Consider the following 23,535-nt stretch of genomic DNA (forward strand, 5'->3'; position numbering starts at 1 on the left):
ACATTGACCATGTGCACTGCAGTTGCTGTACAATGAGGCTGTATCTTAACTTTTTTATAACTTTATCTAAAGGTTTTAAAGTGGTTACATAATAAGAAGTGGCAGTTTTTTTACAATGGCACCAGAGAATGTTAAGAGAAGCGGGCTGAAAATTTTCAACAAGGGCCCTTCACAGAAAGACTTCACAGTGGTAGATTTTTCATGTATTTTTACAACCTAAAATACGCAGGAGAGGCATTCTGCCAGATCAAGCAGGGCATGGTGAATGTTGCATAATATATTTTTGGGAAATCTGAGTGTTTTGTTTAGACTGCAGCAAAGTGTAGGATACTGGATAAGGTTCCCCACTCATAAAGAGAATTAAGAGTGGAAGATTTTCCCTTGCATTAGCAGGGTGTTCCAGTCATTTTCTGCCGTTATGCCTACTAAACACACCAGCAAAATTCTGAGGTCTCTCACTCTTACAAAATGGTTATATTTTATTCAAAATGCTGCACAAATAGCTCATGCATTGAATGCATTGTTTCCTGACAGCAGAGAGACCCAATGATTGCCAGAGAAACATAGACATTGATGGGATGAATGACTGATATTATATGCTTAAGTTTTTAAATGGTTGGTTTATTCAAACAGTTAATCAGAGACAATCAAGCTTTGCATTATCCACTCTCTAGCAGATTATTTTGATCTTGAATTTCAGTAGGAGCTTGATCCAGGATATATTTCCTTGAGGTCTAGTACTGGTTAGAGTTTGACATATTGCAGCAACAACAGAAGACAAGGGGAAATGTTCAAGCAGTTCATCACCAGACATCAAAGAGTGACTCACATGGAAGCGTGCATGAGTGTTATTGTTCGTGAAGCCAACATTTAAAGTCTCTCAGAATCTGGAAATCTTTTCAGCATTGTGGATTATTCAGTGCTCCTTTTTTCATTGCTATTAATATCTTGCTCATTACCTCAGTTATGGGTGTCTCTTATGATTCCTTAAGTTCATTTCAGGACATTTCTACCTCAATGAATTAAGCAGAAACGGTCCCGCCTTTGATTTAAATCTGATTTTATTGGAGGAAAAAACAGACATGTATTAACCGGACAAAAATGCTGCTCCAAAACATAACTTGGTCCAAAGTGAATGATGAACATTTTCTGTCATGGTTACCAGCAAACAGAGTATTTCTGGGGTTTGAGGAAGTGCCATCCTAAGCCCAGGCTGTCATTAATGTGGTCAACTTTTTCATACTTGGAGAGAGGAGCTGTATACGCTGTGAAACCACATCCCTGCCCAGAACAAGAGCTTTCTATGGCGTTGTCACGCTTGCTCATGACATTCCATCGATCTACATTAACAAGATAAGTCTTTTTTTATGTCAATGCTGACTCTGAAACCAAGTGAATTGTGATGGGCCTGCTACTTTTTTCTAAAGACATTTATTTCAGCATTACTAGAATGCCTGGGAGCATCGAGTTGGCAGAGATGGAACTCATGATGCACTCAAATGCACATTTTGGTTACTGTAAACTGTTGGCCCCAGACAGACTTTTAGCCTTAGTTTTTTTTCTTTGAATAAACATTTCTAGTCATATAATTACAGGCTCATTGGATGTATGGCCATTGAAAAGTACTGCAACATTTTTTCCGGAGGATGAATAAAGCTGGCACATGTACTTATGGTGCCCACGGAAAGAACATTACTGTCCCCATTAATTTCCCTGTAATTTGGCACATTCAGCATGTCAGATATTATTTGGACAAAATTTACATTTTCCATGATGATAAAACACATCGTTATTTAGAAAAAATGCTCAGAGGAACAGAGAAAATCTTTGCAAATGGCTTTGTATGACACAACTAAGAAATATCATGATCAGAACTTAGTAGACAGGATTGAGAATTGATAAGTTAAACAGCTCGTATTACTGAGTCTGCAACTCTGACTAATATGTCAGTTTATTGTAAGACAAATTGCAGAAATGTTCCTGTTCTTTTAACATTTAAAGGGAATTATTGGCAGGCATGGAATTTGAAAAGATCGGTGCAGCGCTAAAGAAGGACCCTTTATTTACAACAACCTTCATGTTCTTTTGAATATTTTCAACAAACTTAATTTATAACCCTAATACAGCATTTAAATAAATGATAACATAAACTGGTGATGCCAAACTATATTACTGCAGTCAGGCTAAGTTCCCAGACCAAAAAGGAATCCAACTACAACTTCCTTACAATACATTAGTTCTCAGGGTGAGCATTTGTTAGACTTTAATCTCGAAAATCAAACCACACTAACAGATGCATGGCAGTTCAATAGTTAAAAAGAGTTTGAAGCGACCTAAATTAGATATTAAACTATAAAAGGCATACAAATTGCAGTAATTACTTGTCTGATTTTGATGTTTTAAATTTTTTAATTCTGCTATTGCAGTGGTTTGTGATCAATCTCTCTAGATTTGATTCATTTCCGCAGTTATATAGTACTGTTTCACAACAACACCATCTTAAAACACTTTACAAAAAAAAACAAACCAATAGGTCTAAATTTTTGTCAGAAATATTTGCCCAGTTCACCCATTGATATGGACACATTCAAATTTGATTACATATTTATCATCTTAATTCAGTTCATACTACTGTGGTGGTTGAGTTGGAAAGTTGTGCTTGCAAATATTTTTAAAAAAAGATTCACAGGTTAAATTTATTTCAACTTTAGGTTTTAGTACATTTCCAAAGCAATGCATCGTTTTAGTAGGAAGAGGACATTCTCAGCATCAGTGGTCTATTTACACAACCAGCCTGTTTTTTCACCCCACAGTGGAAACAAACACAACAGACGTTGGTAGAACAGAACGTTCTGGAAAACTTGATTCTGGTGGGAATTCTGGAAGACATAGTGAAAATACACCTTAAGAGTGTGGTTAAAGTGCTAAGCACAATACCACTCTGCAGCCCATTTATGACCTTGTATAGAAATGCTATAACAGAAACGCATGGGGCCCTTCAGGTGACTGTGTTGATTTATTTATTTTTTTTTGTAACAGGAAATGAAATATACTTCATAATATCATTTGCAAGATATAATCAAAAGTGTCATATGTTTACAAGAAGAAGTGCAGAACTTCTGTAAAGGTTTCTGGCATAAAATACAGTAAGTGCATTCATCTGTCCTTTGATTGCTCTTCAAGTGCATTACCAAAATATGTTGATCAAACACCAAACTCGAGCTTAAGAACTTAAGTCTCATGGTATCAGAAATACAACTCTTTTTTTTTTTTTTTTACAGCTTGTTCCGGAAGTCTATAGAAATCATCTTGCATTGCTCTACAAAAAGTAGAATAAAGCAGAAATAGTTCAGACTAGCAGCAAAAGACTTCATAGACTCCAATGTGCATCTAATGAGCAGAGGTCAAGTCTCAGTTGAGCAGAACTAGTATGACTGTAGAAAAATAAAAATTTGAGACCCATGCTGTTACTTGGGTGCCTGTTTTCATCTAACAGAGAAGAGAGTCTGTATTGAAAGTGTTTAAAGCACTAAAGTATAATATAATACATAACAGTAATAGCTCATCTTTAACTAATCTTTGCTAAAATTTAATGCTCCGTCATTTACAGTCATGGATGTGATTAAACTCATAACATTAAAACTGAAATTACTCAGCTACTGTAATGATGTAAGTTATTGCCATGCCAAAGAAAAACTCTAGATACCTTGGTACCTATTGCAGAAAAGAACTGACCAAACATCCTTTTACACTTTGGTAAATTCCCAATCAAAGACATTTTTTAACGCAGCAACATGTCAACCTCTCCTTGGGTTAAGTCAACATAAAACTTTTTAACACTTTTTAGAAAGGAATTTGGTTTTTAATCTGAAGCCAAAGGTATAAAAAAGATTGTTGCATAACTTGTAAGATAATCATAGATCTGCAACCTTGTCAACTGCCACTCTAAGTATTTAAAGTAAAAATTTTGTGACTTTGGACCTATTTTAATTCTTATTTAGATCTTAAATTTGTGTTCTGTAAGTATCTAAAAATTAAGTCCTAATGAGTAGATTTGCTTAACACTTATTAATTTGGGCATAAAGCAGCATTATCAGTCAGTATGTGTTGTGTCCAGTGTTCTGTTGACATCTTGGCATATTTACTTTTGAGGCAGTAGCTAAGAAGAATATTTTAAGAAATAAAATATACAATGGTTTTAGAGGTACACATGGTAAATATATTTAATTGCATCAACAATTAAATATATATACAATCTTACATCAAAATCATTTAATAGGAAAAACAATGAACTTTTAATATTAAAATCAATTCAGTGGGTAAAATCATTCAATGCTAGAAAACAATTAAAAGGGGCTTAATTGTTTGCACCCATGTTCTCAATGCTGTCTGCTTTTCCCATGCTAAAACATACGATAATATGCAATCTTAGTTTTCTGGTAAATGATAAAAGACTAATTAGGAGAAAAGGTCCATGGTATCAAAATCCTTCATAGTACTTTTCTTTGAGGAGTACGGGTAGTTTACTCAGGATTTACACAAAACAATAAGTATCTGATGCCTGGAAACACAATTTTAGTCTCATTTGACCAAAGCAAAAAGTTTGAGTCAAAAACCAGCAGTGTTTATATTTACAATGGAGGACAGCATTATTTTGTTTCATCCTCCTCAAACAGCTCATTAGCATGAAGGCAGAGTCTAAAGGTTGTTGTGGCTGTTTTAACCCGAAAACTCATTTTTTCCCCCTAACTTAACTTTTGAATATTTCCTTTACCTCACTTACCATCCTGCTCATTGTTCATGTGAGCAATATAAGCATGGTTCTTATCCAGCCTCGTGGCCAGGGTATAAGAGAAATGGGCTTCTGTACATTAAAAGTTCTTTGTTCGTTCTCATTAATTTTCATCAATTAAACCATGCAGAAGGTGAACCTGGTATTTTACAGCAATCCTATATAAGCTTTTTTTATCCCAAGTCTTGGTTAAAAAGCTTATAACGAAGGAAGATTTTTTCGTCTTCCAGCTGAGAACTGTCACACTATTGTATATTTCCTCAGGTTTGCAAACAAACTGTTTCTTGGATGAGTAAGTATCCAGCTGTTGGTCCAAAGAGCAGACCTATGTGATAAAACTCAGGATGACAGAGTCATCAGCTTGAGAAACAGACGGACTGAAGAATAACACAAACAGGATACCCAATGCAGTAGATGTCAGCTGATCAAGAACCGGAAACAAACACTTAACAGGGGACAAACTGAAATCTGCAGACTTATTTAAAAAACGTATCCATTTTATATACTATTTAAGGGGGCTTAAAGAAATATATTAGAGGGTGTCTATCATCAATTTCCACCAACGTGTAAGCTTTGTGCAGTCTGTACAAAACCGTTTTCCAGAAAAGAAAATGTTTCCACTTCATTCTCAGACATTTACCTCAGTTCAGGCAGTGTCTCTGGTGTCCTTCATTCCACACACGTCAGCTTCATCAGGCACTTTTCACTTCTAGAACACATGGTTTGCTCACCACTTTTTAGAAAAAAAAATGCTTGTGTTTCACAGTGCAGCATGTACTGTTCAAATGAAACTTGCAGCCTAGGCAGCTTCTTTTTTTTTTTTTTACCTCTGACTATTTGTAATTATGGAGTCATCGTAGTTACGCAAGGCCTCAAATTGAAGTTAACCACTAGAGCCCCGATCCTAATTTCATGTTGACCGCCAATCCACAACTGGCTTTTTAAAACAAGTAAGGACATCTCTTTTTTTCCCTAAAACATTTTATTGTCTGTAAACATGATCAGATCATAAATTTCAGCAACATAGTCTAACTCAAACCAATCCATGTAGAAGCATCTACTTTATTTTTTTTACCAGAAATCCCAGAATATAAGGTTTTATGTCCAGCTTCTGTAGTCTCGTTGTCCTTTGTATGAATTTACCATTCTCTTAGTTTTCACATGCTCTCTTGCATAAAACAACACAGGCCTCATACTTTAGGCAGCTCAGAGGTCAAAGAGAGCAGTTATCTGGCTAAGAGGGACACTAAAAACTTATGGGAAAAGAAGTTAAATATTTTAACTACAGCAGTACAGAGTTATGAAAACACTGACATTAAACCACTTCTTTAAGTGAAGTAATAAAATGTCTTTTTTGAAAGGGAAACTGCAGCAATAGCTTGCATGATTAAATAAAACTCTGTTTTTATGCTATATTAATGGTTAATTTGAGAGCTTCAACCAAGGAAAGATTCCATTTTGTAGTGGAAGAGCCATTGGGAGTTTATTACGAAAAAAAAGTCTAATCTAAAAACAAACATACAAAGCTAGGAAAAATAACTGATGAAAGTACAGAGTGTTTTGCAAAAGTGTTTATTTAAATAACATCCTTATATTCAATTCAAATCACAACCACATGCATTAATGAATTTTATTGGAGTCTAATGTGATAAATCTGCACAGAATATTGTTCAGTTGTGGAGCAGTAGGAAAATTAAACAAAGTTTTAAAGCTTTATTTAACTGAAAAAGGCCACATAAATCTATTTTTCACCCCTCTTTACTCTGAACCCTTTGAATAAAATCTGAGTTGTCTGAGCTGCTCTCACTCTGTATGATTAAAAGGTGAGGAATAAAGAGAAGTGCTTTAGTTATAAAAACTGATCAACACCTTGAAAATCACACTGAACACTGTTCCTCTGCACAAAAGCCGACTTACCTCATACCACTAATATACGATCATACATGCAAAAAAAGGTTTAGATAAAAGCAAATAAATTTGTTAGAATGATCCAGTCAAAATTCATACTTAAATCCATTTAAACCTCTGTGCTAAGACTAAAAATGTAACTGGGTGTGAATTACTCCTCAGGTAGTAAAATATATTAAATAAAAAAAATTTGTATGTTGTAGTAAGAGGGATAAGAGAAAATTGTGTTTAAATAAAACACAAACTATAGTGGTCAGTTTGATAAAGTAGCTTAAAATGATAACAAATATTTATAAGTAAGCTTCAGAGTTTACTCTGTTTCTGGTAATACAACTGTATCTTTGTATCTAAGTTTGGTTCTAATTCGTAACATTATTACTGAAGGTAAAAAAAAAAGGTTGGAACTTGACGAAAAGCCAAAAAAATACTTGCCAGCAGAAATTTTGGGTATGCCAGAATCTAATTTTGGCCACCACACGGAGCCAGTGGACCTAATAATAGTGTGCAGGAGGAATGAGCTTTGGTTATGAGGTAATATGATGGATGTGAGGAATTCAGGTCAGAGCTCCAGTTTGTTTCCCAATTTCAGGTTAAGAGAAGGAAACTTTGAGGACCCCAGGAGAGATACAGTAGATCTGAATCTTTCCAGGGAAGGAAAAGAAAAGAGACATCCAACTGTCCTCCTGCCAAGTGCAACTGTATTTCACTGCTACAGCTTGTCAACATCTGTTCTAAAGTCCTAATGTTTTTGATCCCTGAAATCTCAATGACTAAAGTTAAGATTGCAAAGGCAAGGACATAAATCTTTACAAAAAAGAAGAACATTTGAATAAAACCATCCAGGTGAATTGCTATTGCATAACAAAAGCCAGAAACACACATCCCGTACAGCCATAAACATACTTTATATCACAGCATTCAGATTATTAAAATGTGAGCAAAATATTTTTCCTTATAGTGACCATAAAAAATAGATGTTTTACCAAGTTGTAGAGGTGCTGGATTTGCTTACAATAGATATATGTTTGATTAAGTTGCAAAGAATTATCAAGGACTCAATTTAAGGAGAGTAATCTCCATATTTAAAGATCCAAAAATGTTATTCTTCTGTGGGAAGCGCACAGATGAAATATATATTGTGTCTCCTGTGTTTTAGAAGCAGCAGAAATCATTGAAGTCCCTTACCATTTATCTGCTCCTGCAGCAACATGTTGCTGAACAGTGTATCCAAACTGGGCTTGCTTAGGACCTTTGATGATTCTTGGTGTCTTTATGTCAATATTGAAGCAGTCGTGGAACCCTTAAAAAAAAAGAAAAGTTTTATCATTAGATCATCAATGGTTCAACAGTTTGTAGAACAAGCTTATGCTACATTAATATAGTAGTTTTCTGCATGATTATATTCATCTCTCCTGGTGTTGTGGTTGACTCTTTGCCCAACCTTTCTCCCAAAATTTCTTCAGTTCATTAAGGTTTGAAGACATCGTTTCAGCACTGCTTTACATTCAAAGTAAAATCCTAGAAGTAGAAAGTGTGCATCACTGTTTCTTAACCCTAATCTTTTAAAGGTGTCCTAAAACACTTGATTCAAATATATGATTACCTTGGGATGCTATATAAAGCATCACTATGTAACCTTTCACCACTAGGAGCAAGTGGTGCTCCCTGCCTGTCAAGTGTAGTGCCCCTGAAAGTACCTCCTAGTACTGCACTGTTGGCTGTCCAGCTCATTATGAATAAATCAAATTGTAGCTCCTGACCCCTGTTCATAACTCCTATCCCTTCCAGCCTTCAGCCTTATGGACATCATGAGTGACTCTGGTCCAATTGGGAAGTTACTAAAATGGAGCAAATGGCTGAAGCTCTCCTTTGTAAAACCAAAACATATGAAGGTATGAACATCTGAAACACACAATAAATGTAGTAAATAATGTATGTTTGTGAGGTTAGCGTTCTGTTACGCAAAGGATTGTGGGCAGCTGTAAAGCTCCTACTTAGCAGGTAGGAACGCTGGGAGGTCTCTATGCTAAAAGCATAAAAGCATCCTTCCTCTTCCTATCTCCTTTTGGATTGCACTTATTATGAAAACGTCTAACAAACTTAAAGAATAACTGAGAAGTCATGAAGTTCCTTGTAAAGACATTTACTCCTCTACATCAGGAATGTCAAAATTAGGTATTAATGGTATTCTGCAATCTTTAGATATCTTCCTGGTCCAACACTCTAATTAGATGGCTTAATTAATTCTATGTTTGAATCAAGTGAGCTGAAGCAGAGACACATCTAAATGTGACCAACGGCCCTCGGAATGATAACTGCTATCCCTGCTCTAGAACCAAAAGAGTCATTTCTGTTGTTTTGGAAAACATTTTTTAGCTTAGTTAGCTCTCATGTTTAAAGGGAGTTTAGACTGCCATACAATGGAGCTTTAGGTCACATGACCCATTCACAGACATTCAGAACCTCTCAAGTCTGATTTTGAGGAGAGCAGACTATTCTGAGTATTAATGCTTAATATAATCTCAATGTCAGCTAATAGTTAAACTTTACATAATGCTGCTTTAAGTTTTGTCGATTCATGTTACGGTGTGTGACTGCAGAGGACTATCAAAAGCAGGCATTCCAAAAGATTTCCAGCCTTGACCCCAAAAATATCAGTGCCCTGGGCTGGTGAACCCCCTAAGATTAAATATTTGGACATAAAAATCAAATTTATTATCGTTTATTATTTTAATTCATTTCATTGCACATTCAACTCCTTATACCCCTGGGATCACATCATCACATCATCATCTCACAATATCAGGGTTTAGAAACCACCTCATCTAAATATAATTCCAAAAATATTAGCTTGAGCCATTAAAGTTTATATCTGCTGAAAAGAAAACATGAGCGAAATAAATCACAAAATGAAACACCTTGATGCATTTGTTTTCATCTTGATAGATTAAATATACATCAATTTGTCAAAGTGGATTAATTAAGACATACTTTAGTATGGACTTGATTAAAGTGAATATATATTTTTTCCATCTGTGTATTATGTGTCTCCTTTGTCACTTTGATATTTCCCAAGTAAGGCGTTGGCCATATGCTTTTGATTAAATACCAGACAAAGAAAAAAATGTCCCCATTTTTATAGCTTTGTTAATGATAATGACATCATTTCACTTTTACCTACTGAAAAAGAGAAACATATATGCGGTTACAACAAAATATTTCTCACTACGTTTCCATCTAGATTAACCTTAGGTGTTGACTTTTCTGAAGTTTCCAGCTCCTGTGAGTACAGTATACTTGTGCTCAGTGATGGACAGTGGTCTATTTTTAAGGAAAACTAAAATAAAAGAGTTTTCTAACTAAGTTGCACTGAAAATATGGAGGCTTCTGCTTTTATCTCTGTGGCTCTACACTATTCTCTGCTTATTGAATCTCTTAGCATTACGCTAAACATCCTCACTTACAATCAATTCAATCCCCTCTGATTATGTTACAGCTTTTCCTCTTCAAGCGGAAACTTAAGAGGCGAAGAAAATCTCAGCAAAGCTTGGAGACATGTTACAGATTCAACTACAATGGATAAGAGAGCAGATTAAATGAGCAACGGGAGAACCAACATTATCTCTGTTACCAACCATGACAGCAAATCAGGATTTGTTTCACCTTGAGTCCAACTTCCTCCTTCTGAACAAATTTTCTAAAATGTGCTCCTGATGTTTAAAACGGAGGAAGGAAAAATAATCAATTTGTCTTAACCTAATTTGGATGTAACAGGATGATGTTGATATAATGGCATTTAAATTGGGGAAAGGATGTAGGCAAATTGATGCCACATCACTGTTCAAGGTGTCAGTGCTTCCTGAAATCCTTTTTTGTTACAATCATAGTTAGAAAAAAAATAGTAATAACATCTGTCAGCAAATGGTTTTGCTATATCTATGTTATTGTATTCAGTAAATTCTGAAATCTTTTAATTTGATAGCACGTCTATACAATCACTAACATTCTCTTTTTTAACAAAGCAAAACTCCAAATTACATGTATAAAAAACTAAATATATATTTATTTTTTTGTGCTCTGTTTACTTGTTTATTGATTAAAAGGGTTGGTTAGTATTCAAACAAAATCAAAGAAAATCAGATTTGGTTACATTGAGATAGATAACTACTGCAAAAGCGCTGTCTCCCCTTTAAACTTTACACATTCTGTAAATTGTGATGCGTTTTACTGTGATTGATATAGTGGATATGGTATAATTAATTAGTGGAAGGAAAAGGAAGCGCAATTTTCAAAACATATAACCGATAAAAACCTGAAAAGTTTGATAAGTATGTGTATTCGAATTCTCTGCTTGGTAGAGCGACCATGTCTTGCAGTTAAATTGGCAACTCTTTTTTGGTTTGTTTCCTTGCTTTTCACACTGAGAGACTGATTCATTCTTCTATGTATAAAAGCTCATGTTAAGTCTGTATAAATGGGGAGGATCTGTAAACATAAATTTTCTTCTTTTGCCACAGATTGTCAAATAGATTTAGATCTGGACTTTGACTGGAGCGACTGTCCTGTAACTCCAATACACCTCAAATGGATGATTCCCTCATCAGCAAGTAATTCAGCGCTGCAGACACCTGGTAGAAGAAATGGGCCATTAGTTTAGATAGTTAGATACTCCAGATCTAAACTATTCAGTGGAGCTCTGGTTGAAAGCTCAGGATAAGATGATTGTCCTCAAGTAAAGTAAATGTCCTCCTCTTTCTTAGGCCGCATCCATTTCCCCATCAACTTTGACCAGCTTCCCTCCCAGAATAAAAGCCTTCCCACAGCATGATACCACCGACTTGACCACCGACATTAGTCACTGCCTGGATACTGTTTTAGGCTGATGCACAATGGAGATTAAATACAATATATAGCAGGTATCCCCAAAGTCGGTCCTCGAGAGTCGCTGTCCTGCAGGTTTTAGAGGTTTCCTTGCTCCAGCACAACTGCAATCATCTAAACTGCTAATCTGCAATCTGCTAAACTGCAATCATCATAATCAGCTGTGCTAAAGCAGGGAAACCTCTAAAACCTGAAGGACAGCGGCCCTCAAAGACCGACTTTAGGAATGCTTGACATATAGGGTTCTAAATGTAAGACAAAAAAATTTGAGTTACTCTTTTGCTGCATTCCCAACATGGTTTACGACAATATGTAAATAAGACTTCTTGTAGTTTCTTTTCCCTAGAATGACCTTTGTGACACACTTGCATAAAAGCCTTTGTCTGAGTGAATGGTAAACAATTATTTTGTTGAAAAAGTCTTCCCTCTATGCTTGTTCTCAGGAGCCCCTCCAGATTAACTCTCTGTGGATGCTCACGTCTTGTTAGATTTACAGTTGTTTTATTCTTTTGCCATTTCTGCATTTATTGAACAGCGCTCTGTGAAATGTTCTTGGCTTGGGAAAGTTTTTAAAACCTGACTTCTTCCCAGCTTTATCTATGACCTGTCAGCTGTGTTTCTTTTGAAGCCTTAAATAGGATTAAGCAGATGCAAAAGAAAGTACTTCTGGTTTCACTGGATGCATTTTTTCCCTTTTAGTGAGATTATACATTTGTTGCATTCATGACATTTTTTGAGTTTTTTTTACAGATCTGTTTTTATAGCATGCCACTGATTTCTGTCTCGTTGCTAGAGTTCTTTGTTTGGCATCACTGCGGGCCATGACAAGTAATAATCAAAATCTGGATAATGTGGCTAATTAAAGTATGACACAAGTTAACAAAAAAAAAATTAAAAGTACATAAAGATAGTTACAAATGCCTATTAAAAGCATCTGTAATTCATAATGTTATTTATCAAATACTTTAGATGTGCAACATTATGCAAAGCCGCTGCTCTTCCTTGTTTATTAGTGGATGACATTTATTTGTTTCTTTGTGCAGCTGTTGGCATTTTAAATGCAGATCATGATTACTCTGCAGCTGTGTTCCTTGAAGGAAAATGGCTTGTACACAGAAAAGGGAAATTGCCTGCATTCCTCAGATAGGGAATGTTTAGGATGGCAAATAAGCTGTCCAAACACACAACAAAGTATGTATATCTACTTCTGGTTCTTTGCATGCATTTGTAAATTCAAGGACAAAACCAAGACTTTTGTGATTGCAATCAATGTCAAAACAGTCTTTACCACAACTACACAGCAGCTATTATGTGACGGGGCTGACAGTCTGTTATTTTTTTTCTTTATCACTCCACCACACCTTGATTGCTATTATCAGTGGCCATTTGTTCTGGATCATGAAATCTCTAAGATAAATAGAAATCTTTGCCATGCACAATTTTCATATAAATGTTGACATCAACATAAAACCCATCATTCCTTATTTTCTATTGTGCATGGGGAACACATGTTCAGCTAGTCTTTCATCCTAGCCACAAACTTCTCTCTGAAGTTTCTGATTTCCCGGGAAGATATAAGAGGTGACTGAAAACTGCTTGTAAGGATCTAAAAAAGCTTGTGAGTTTTAAAAATAAAAAATCTGCATCAACCTTCAGACTGTGTATCCTGACAGAAACAAAATGTTTGCAAATGGAGGGCAGCGAGCTGCATTGCTTTTAAGTGTAGCCATTTTTGGAAAAACTTACATTTTAGCTTTAAACCTCTAAAAGCAAAGAATTCTAGTATTCCAACTCTGCCACTGAATTTTTCCCCCATACCCATTTTATGCTATTAATGTGCCAGAGAATAATATTCTCGGTAATATCAGCAGTTTTGAACACTAGGTCAGAATTTTGCCGGGTTTCCTGTGTACCGATTTCCATGCCCAGATAAATATATCTCAGGCAGGGGCTGCTGGTGTGAACCACACAGTCCTCTGCTACCTTTGGCCTGACACCAAGCTGCTGGAGTCATACCACAAACCCACTGAGACAAAGCAGCCGTATGGACGCGTTATGCAAACAGAAGGGTTTGAGGTCTCCCCAGATCATCCACACTGGATGATGTTTTTCATAAATTGTAAAGAAAATAAGATTTCAACAGCGACAAACGAAATGAAACTGTTCATAGAACTAAAGGACAGAAGCAGTGCAGTGGAAAGGCTTTACCACATTTGTTTTAAGTTGAAAAATAATTCATAAAGTCCAATAGAGTGATAATTTTCCATTGATCACCGTTGAATTTCCCTTCCAACATTTTTCCTCTGTAAATACAATCTACTTCACAGTGGACAATATAGTTTAAAACATTTTGGCATCATTCCTTACGCCAAAGCAAATACTTTGAGGGGTACAGAAAACCAGATGTTCCCATCGTGGAACGGCCAACTGGGCACTGCTTAACAAGCTGTTAACCATCAGAGCCAACAAAAAGCCTGAGGGGATTTAAGGTCTCCACAGCTGCAAAAGATAGGATATAGCACTAACTGTAACACAAATGTATGGCTGACTTAGAGGGTGAAAGCCTGAAGTTTGCAATGACAAAATCAACTTCTCAGTGATTTATTTTGGAGCAGCACATTACTGCAATAAAGCACTTAAATGTCCATCGGTCATACATAAATTACGGTAGTACAAATTAACATTTGGCTTGTTTTATATTCTAGCTTTAAACCCTTCCTGATATTTGTTGCTCAGAAAGATATAAGGGGTTATTGCATATAGATTGAGAGGAACAAATGTGTGGATGAGAAAATAATAAAAAAAAAACAAAGGGGTTCTCTTTCAACATTCGTTTCGGTATCTCACTATGGGACACGCCCCCCAGCGCTGTCTCCAGAAGCACTATAACATTACGCCAGTCCTGACTGGCTCACAGAGGTGACGTCTGCTACTGGGGAGGGACTTATCCCCAGTATAGAAACAGACGTCACGCTGGTGATCCTCAGTCTAAAACCTCTTCTCGCTCCCAGAAGCTTACTCGGACGGCTAATACAGCAAGTATTGAGCTAGCTTAACTGTTCACAGAGCGAGCTAACAACTCGGTCAACGAACGCTACTCAGTACAGTATTAGGCTGTTCCGAGTTCCCTTTCCACTGCTGGCCTGTCACCAAACAGCAGCAGCGGCAACTAGTCACCAAACTAGCTGCTTTCTAATCTTCGGAGCTTACGAGGCAGCTTGAACTTGTTCTCGCCATGGACAAGGGCAAGCCACCTGCTAGAGCTTGCACATGCGGCAGCCTTATAGCTGGGGCAGACACCCTCCCTGTCTGCGCTTCGTGCCTGGGGCTGCAACATGCCCGGGACGGAATAACGTCGCCAGCTAGCTTTGAGCACTGTGCTCGGCTCTCCCTCAAATCTCGTCGGCGCAGGCTAGCGCGCCAAGCTAGCCTGTCGGAGGTGGACCCTGTGATGGAGGTAGCCAACCCCCCACCACCAGTGCTCACTGTCACCGAAGAGGGAGAGCCCCTATTCACCGGACCCAGTTGGGCGGACCAGCTCGACGCTGTCGCGCCACTAACTGACCCGGAGGAAGATGAGGCTGCCCTCCCGGATCTTTGCGACCCTGCGGGCGCAGAATCCGACTCGGAGGTGGAATCCGTTAGCCTCGGGTCTGACGACTACGAGCAGGACTGCGGGCCTTTCATCATCCCACTGGCTGCAAAGCCAGTGGAGGTGGGTGACACTCGCAGCGGCTCCCCAAACCCGTCTGCAATGGACCTACACGATGTCTGTAGAAGAGCGGCTGTAAAGCTAGGCATTGAATGGCCTGAGACCTTCACGGAGACCACCACATCCCGGTATGAAGGGAAAAGGCTCCCCAAGGCCAAATCTTCCACCAGGCAGCTCCTGCTGGTTTTTCCGGAGTGCATTGAAGAAGCGACCCGGTCCTGGTCCAAACCTCTCACCGCTAAGAACCCCGTCCTGGGAGGGTCAGCGCTGGATTGGGTTGGCATGGAGGACAGCGGCTTCTCACATTTACCTCCTGTGGAACCGCTGCTTGCTTCTCACCTGCACCCATCACAGAAACCTGCAGTGGCAGCGGCAGGACCCGCTTTCCCTTTCAAAGCAGATTCCTTTCAATCCGCTCTGAATGATAAGAGCTACAAAGCGGTGGCTGCATCGGTGAAGGCGCTTAACGCTTCATCTCTCCTTCTCGCTTACCAAGCAGAGCTACAGGAGCAGATGACGGGGGCACCGAGCGAAAGTCTGTGGGAAGAAGTGTGCGTGGTGACAGACCTATGCCTTCGCCTCCACAGAAGCGCTGTCCAGGCCTCCGTAAGAGCCATGGCCCTGATGGTCACCCAAGAGAGGGCCAGGTGGCTAAACCTGTCCAGCCTGTCACAGAGAGAAAAACCATCTCCTCGACACACCGGTGGACCCGAAGGGATTGTTCGGTCCTACCGTTGCGGCCATGCAAAAGCGCTGTGAGGAGAAAAAGAGAGAAGGCGAAGCGCTCAAACTCTGCCTGCCCAGAAGAACGCAGCCTCCTCCGGCAGCGATGCCCCGCCAGGCTTCCGCCCAGGCAGCGGCCCGTCCGGCTTACTGCATTCCAAAGCGAACACCCCAGTCGCAGTCAGCTGACCGCAACCGTGGGAAGCACATCGAGCCTAAAGGATCGTGGGGAAGGAAACCCTTCGTTCCGCCGGCTGCACCGGACAACCAAACTGCCTCTCCCGTCACAACGAGCGCAAAGAAAAAGAGGCGCGCTACCTAGGGAGCTGGCTTTGGGGTCGGGGAGCAGGCACTGCCAGACACCTGCAACCCCACCCAGAAATGTTCTGTTCCAGTTAACGAAGCCTTGTTCAGGGCTACTGAAACGGCCTGCAGAGCCAGAGTTAGAGCTCACAGTTCAGAGCCGGTTGAAGAGGAGGAAGGTGACCCACCCGGAGAGCTCGTTGGAGCCACACTGGTTTACAAGCACACACCAGTGCCCAAACACTCTTTTTCCCCCCTTCAGAAAATTTTAATAAAAATATATCCTGGCGCACAACCAGGCCAAGAGCCGAGGGTGCAGCCACAACCAAAAAATATGGGAAACATATTGAAAATGACACAGGAACAGAACACAGCCGTGCGGCTGCACATAAGGCCACAAGGTGGAGCCCTCGCTCCACGTTTGGCACAACCGGCCGCTATCTCTGCAAAAGAGGAAGCGGATTCAGGGCAGCCGCGGATGAACACCACAGCTGTGCTGCAGCTCCCTCAGCTAGTACCGCCAAGAGCTCGGTCAGGAACACACCTTGGCCCACTAGCCGGCAAAAGCCAGCTGTGGCGAGCGTGCGGGGCATCAGATTGGGTAATAAAGACTGTGTCCAGAGGATACAGGCTCCAGTTTGCCGCAGCCCCACCCCGTTTCAGGGGCATAGTACAATCTCATGCTCGGGGGGAACATGCACACATCTTGCAGGAGGAGATAATTTCCCTGCAGAACAAAAACGCAATCCGGCTGCTTTCCCAGGAGGAAAGCGAGGAGGGATTTTACTCCAGGTACTTCCTCGTCCTGAAAAAGGACAGGGGCCTGCGACCTATATTGGATCTGCGAGCTCTGAACACATATCTGAGAAAGTATACGTTCAGGATGCTGACCCATGCAGCTCTGATACGGTTTGTTCGCCGCGGAGACTGGTTTATCTCCGTCGATTTAAAAGACGCGTACTTTCACATCCCTATATACCCTCCTCACAGAAAATATCTCAGGTTTGCATTTCAGGGAAAGATGTACGAGTATCTCGTACTTCCCTTTGGCCTGTCGCTCAGCCCACGAGTGTTTGTAAAATGCACCGAGGCTGCAGTCGCTCCTCTGAGGGAGAAAGGCGTACGCCTGGCAACTTATATAGACGACTGGCTTATTGCAGTTCAGTCCCCAGCGGAGCTCATGACGTACGCAGAGATGCTTACGTCTCATCTGGCGGCTCTAGGTTTCTCGATAAACCGGGAAAAGAGCATTCTAACCCCGGTGCAAACAATCACTTTTATTGGTCTGTCCCTGAACTCCAACGAGTTCAGAGCGCGCCTTTCGGCGGAAAGAGAGGAAGCCTTTCGGGCTTGTCTGGCACTCTTTCGCAGAGGCGCGCATGTGAAACTCAGGCTCTGCCACAGACTGTTGGGTCTGATGGCGTCAGCGCTGGCCGTCATCCAGTTAGGCCGTTTGCATATGCGCCCTTTTCAACGCTGGGTTGCGTCCCTTCGGCTGAACCCGGTCCGACACGCTCACCGCAAGGTGATAATTTCTCCAACATGCGCACGAGCTTTGAGCCCGTGGAAAAGCCCCACATTTCTCAATACCGGGGTTACCATGGGAACCATCCAAACAAGGAAGGTTATCACCACAGATGCCTCGTTGACAGGCTGGGGTGCCACACACGAGGGCAGGATGGTGAATGGCACATGGAGCTCTCTGACACAGACAGCTCACATAAATTGTCTGGAGCTTCTGGCCGTGATGCTGGCACTAAGACACTTTCTGCCCTTCATCAGAGGGCAACATGTTTTAGTGATATATTATTTAAAGAATGGTTGTAGAAATGTTGTATCAAGGGAAAGATGAAAAGTTATTTACAGAAAGATGTCTATGGGTATCTCAGTATTGTTGAAAGGTAATCGTTGTTGATCAAACAAACCAACCAAGTCTGTGTTTTAAGCTGTATTTGGACAAAACATTTAAGCATCAACTTCTCCATAATGTATGACTGTTGCCTGGACAAAAACATACAAATACAGCTCTTCTTCCTTAGTATGTCTCCTGACTGGGTTTATAAGCCTACTACCAAATTTTACAGTCTACCTTAAAAGGTTGAAATGGCCTTACACAGATATATACATGTTTTTATGACCCGGTATGTAGCCTTCCACTGAGCTTTTAAAGTACAGATCTTGCACTGCAGATAACATCGGACCAACAAGTCACAGGTCAAATTAGTTTGAAAAGATTTTTACTGTTGGAGCCCCTGTTTTATAACACTTCCTATCTTCTAGACTTAAATGTATATCTCTCTGAAAACTTTCAACATCAGGTAAACCTTTGATATGGCTCCATTAATGTTATGGTTCTTTCCTTGAGGACTTCTGTTTGAGTTTCTTTTTCAGTTTTTAGTTCCACTTTGATTTATGTTATTCTGTGTTTTTATGTTCATTGGTTTCTTTTCCATTTGGTTTTATATTAATGCAGTTTTGTATTTCTTGAGTTACTCTCTGATGCCCCCTTGTGCCTGTTTCCCTTCCCCTAGTTCCCTTCTAGTTGGTTATTTTCACACCTGCTCCATATCAGCTCATTAGCCCATCCTTTGTTCTGTTCCCTATATACACCACCTCAGCAGTTCCCCGTGGCCAGTTTGTAGTTGATTTGTTGCTTCATTGTTTCTTTTCTCCTCGTGTGTGATTTCTCTGACATTTCCTGGATCTTTTGTTTTTCAGTATTTTTCTTTGTGGACTTTGCTTCTCTTGCCTTTTGGATTTCGATGAAATCAGCAAACTCATCTCTGCCTCCTTATCTCTGCATTTGGGCCCTCTAAGAAACCTCCACACAATCATGACAATCTGTTTGCCTTACCCACTTTATCCTTTTCAGGGTTATGAGGTACTGATGCTTATCTTCAGTTGCCGATGGAACAGTGGGCCCTGGACCAGTAACCAGGCCATCAGATTGAAATACAAAAATATAAAACACCATTGACTGTGTGTGTGTTCAGTCAAATCTAGATTAACATAGAATCTCCTGTAAACTTTACAATTCTGTTTTTGATCTTAGTGACAAAAGGAAAGTAAGAAAAGGATGGATCTATCCATCCATCCATCCATCCATCCATCCATCCATCCATCCATCCATCCATCCATCCATCCATCCATCCATCCATCCATCCATCCATCCATCCATCCATCCATCCATCCATCCATCCATCCATCCATCCTTAGCTGGCGAGCTCAAGTCCCCCAGTCTAGAAGTAATGTATGCCTTTAGTCTGTTCCCATTGGGATATGTCAACAAAAGTCCCGGGAGCATCTTTCAACTTACTTATTTTATTTGAATGGACAGCAGCTACTCCTATCTTTCCACAGTTGACCAAGGCACTTTTTGCTACCCCTACAGATGAAACTGGTCCCTCTATAAAGGAAACCCATTTCAGCCACTTGTGTCAAATATCTAAATCTTTGGAAAATGGAAACAAAGGATAATGTTCGAACATAGACTGAGCTGCATTGTGCCTGAAGAAATCTCTGGATCAACAACTACAGTAAAAGAAAGTAAAATAAATAAGTTAAAAATCTGCTAAACTATCACCAAGAGTAACACAATTCAAACAAATGTTCATCAATCTTGTGAGTCTATTTGGATTTTTGAAATTTTCTAAGTTGGATTACATGTCAACTCTAATCATTCCTACAAATACCTTTTTTAGTTAAATAATAAAACAAGTAACAGGAAAAACAGACATATGCCTAATCCATTCAGTTGCGTCTTTTCCAGACAAAAAAAAACATGGAGCTAGTTTACCATCACTTTTTCTTGCATATAGATTATGTATGCTTCAGTGCTTTCCTTTTTAGTTTGTGCATTTGCTTCTGTCTTCTTGAACCCCCAGTCAGCCTCAGCAGAAGGCCACACATACAGTAAGCCTGGTTCTACTTGAGGTTTATTCTTGTTAAAAGGGAGTTTTTCCCTCTCCACTATCACTGCATGCATTCTTGGTGTGAGTCATTGCTGCAGTTATTGACACATTGCAAGCAAGCAAATGTGTACTTCCACTACATACATATTCAGGAGGAGAGAATCCAGCAAAGTGAATAGCTCTATACAGTCTTAGATAGATAACATTTACCCATTCTGACTGTTTGATTTGTTTGAATCATTACTGTAAAGTCCTTGAAGATCCCGTTTGTTTTTAGGTGCCAAAATGTAAATAAACTGAGTTGAGAACCAAACTAAGGAATCTACTTGGTAATAATGAGACAACGTACAGTACTGTGCAGCAGACTGGAATGTATAAGTATTTCACAAACAGCTATGATCTAAGCTGTGCTTGTGTGGAAAAACTATCCCCTTGTTGTCAGAGATAAGAGGGAAATATCCAGACTGAGGTGGTAGAAATTAAACACTTCAAATAACTGTTTATTACAACCAAGGTATTAAAAATACTTTCTTTCAAACAAGCTGGGATTTAGCACCAGATAGCACCAGATAGATTAGCTAGATTTTGATTTGGCTGACCCAAATTGGACAATATCATCATTTCAGTTGAGAAATTTGCATTGTGTGTTAAAATTAGAAGGTAACAACATTTAACCATTGATCTATCCTGCTGTATAACATTTTCAGTAGCTGAATTTAGTATCATAATGGTGTTAGGAATATTTTTCCAGAGGCCTCCACAGTCACCTGATCTCTTGCAATACAGTTCCTTTGAAGAAGCATTGAAATATTGGGAGGTACTAGGCAGAAGGGGTTGTGACACAGTACTAGATGGATGTCCCTAATTTAATTATCCCTAATGTAGCCTTATGGAATAAAATGCTGATGCACAAATAATAAGAAATCGAAAATTAAAAATCACATAAATCCATAAAGTTATGAAAAAAATGCATCTATATTTCAATAGTAAAGACATTTTTTTATGTAAAAAAATTCAAAGAAAACATTATAGACCAATTTTTCTGTTTTTGTTTTTTCAGCATGTTATTGTCATTACACTCTCTCAAGTAGAGTGCAACGAAATTATCTCTGCATTTTACCTGTCCCTTTGGGGAGCAGTGGGTTGCCATTGCACAGCGCCTGGGAAGCAGTGTAGGGTTAAGGGTATTACTCAGGAAGCCAGGCGGCAGTCTATGGGAGTGGTGCTTGAACTCAGAACCTCAGGATTCAAAGCTCTATACCCTAAACACCAGGCCACCACTTTCCAAAGCAGACATTAGCATGAAGGGTCTTGCCTAAGGACACACGCTGGCAGCTCATTCCCTCGAGCTGGGATAGGAACCCAGGCCTCCTGTTCGCAGGATGGGGGACTTACCACTTGAGCTAGCCAGACCCAAATGTATGACTGCATGTCTTATATAACTGGATCCTGAAAAATTCTGTGCATTTATATTACATTTTGGAAGACCAACAAGGGTCAGTTAATTTCCTACAGTAAATATCAGTATTATTATTTCTGTCATTTGTATTTCATTTTTTGTCCAGAAACCTATGATTGGTACAGGAGCCAATATGGCCTAGTCATTCCTGCATGATAGAGGCAAAATGAATGTCCATCAAAAGAAAGGACACTCTAAGTTCATTTTTAAAAAAGACCCATTTGAGTTGACATATCCTACTGAGAGTAAGTGCTTCAAGTGGAAACTGACCCTGAAGTTTCCATCTAATATACAGCACAGGTCTTATTCCCCCTAAGAAGATCACCATTTTTATTGTTATCTCGACAGGATCTTTGTTGCTATAACCAAAGGAGCCCAAGAACTGTAGAGTAAAATAAAGCCTGCCTTTTCACACTCTTGTCAAAACATCACAGTCAGCATGAAATCATACTCCATGTACCCCAACTTACAAGGTCACAGTCTCCCTTTTTGTGGCGCTGATCCAAGAAATTCCCAAATCAACCAAATATTTGGAAAATATTTCCTCCCTGAAATTTCACAGCCTTATATAATTTACAAAGTATTTAAGCTAAGGAAGCATTGAAGTTCTCTCTCAGATTCATTTCAGCGATGCAGACTTCAAATAGGTCAATGGTACATTTCTCTCTGCATTTAACAGAATTGTGTCAATAACGGCAACAGATGGAAAAATAACCAGCGCTGTATTTTTATGGAAAGCACAGAGAGGTTTTAGACCATGTGATTACGGTTCAGAGTGGAGTGAACTCAAAAACGGCATATCCAGAACTCTTTGCTGCACAACTCTAAAAATAATCACAATATGTTTAAAGTTGAAAGGATTTGATTATGTTTACTACGTGTGGCATCTCCGTCAGTTTATAGCACTAATTAAATGCTTTTTCTTTGAACAAATCCATAAATATTCTTTTCAGCTTTCTATATAAAGTGTCTGTGGCTTTCTTCTTCAAACTGTACATAGATGTGACACAGTTTTAGTATTGGATCTGGTCTCTGACCACAAATTTGGCTGAGTTTTAAAGCTCTAACAAACTCTGTTGTAGAAAAGCTGTGACTTTTATTTAGCTGAATATGCACATTTGCAATGAGCTATAATACATTTCTGTAGATCTTATAGTAGTGAAATAATCCCTCTAAGAATTCCTAAGAAGTTCCTGAGTTGTGATACAGAGTCGGGTAATAATGTGTCTTATATATACTTTCATGCATGTGAGATGCTGGGAAATAAACATTCTCATTTAGGATGCTTGCATTTGGAAACTGAAAATTAAAAGCTGCAACAGCATCCTCTGATAAGTATTTTTAAAATTAAACATCTTTGCATTTAAGTCAAAGTTAGTGCACCACAAAATTGTCAAAAAAAAGTGATTAATATCTTTTCCTTAAATACACAAAGTACAAACGAAGAAAAAATAAAAGGTATACAAACAACTTTTACTCACCTAAATGCTGGCTGCAAATCCAGAGCAGGAGGAAGCAGTAGTACTCCATATGTTTACTGCTGCAGGCGTGGATGTGATGGCGTGTTTGAGTAGCTTAATAACTGCTGTGAGGGTGTGCAGAAAGCCAGTGGCAGACACAGTTAAGATCTCTGTCTGATTGACTCAAGTCAAAGCCCAACCTATATGAAAAGAAGTAGGAGGGGATTGTTGGAGGAGGAGGTGGTCCAGTCTTCCACAGCAGGAGGAGTATTCCGTCTTTAAACATGCTTCCAGCTCAGCTTAACTCACTGAATATAAGTAAATGACTTATTCTTAGCATTTGACATGTTTGGTGTTTGACTTAGAGAAAAGAAATCCATATTTAC

At 39.3% G+C, this 23,535-nt stretch overlaps 1 protein-coding gene across 1 annotated transcript in view; it reads right to left on the reverse strand.

Annotated features, from left to right (window-relative positions):
* itga11a (integrin, alpha 11a) overlaps positions 1 to 23,333 on the reverse strand; it is a 71,000-nt gene extending 47,667 nt beyond the window's left edge. The window contains exons 1-2 of the mRNA XM_038273228.1: positions 23,171 to 23,333; positions 7,886 to 8,000 (exon numbers count right to left, since the gene is read on the reverse strand). Coding sequence (XP_038129156.1) covers positions 7,886 to 8,000; positions 23,171 to 23,219 — 164 coding nt within the window. The 5' untranslated portion in view covers positions 23,220 to 23,333. The remainder of the gene's footprint in view (positions 1 to 7,885; positions 8,001 to 23,170) is intronic.
* Positions 23,334 to 23,535: the final 202 nt, after the last annotated feature.

The sequence above is a fragment of the Cyprinodon tularosa genome, unplaced genomic scaffold, assembly GCF_016077235.1.
Source record: "Cyprinodon tularosa strain WSP-4 unplaced genomic scaffold, ASM1607723v1 ctg863, whole genome shotgun sequence".
NCBI lineage: Eukaryota > Metazoa > Chordata > Actinopteri > Cyprinodontiformes > Cyprinodontidae > Cyprinodon > Cyprinodon tularosa.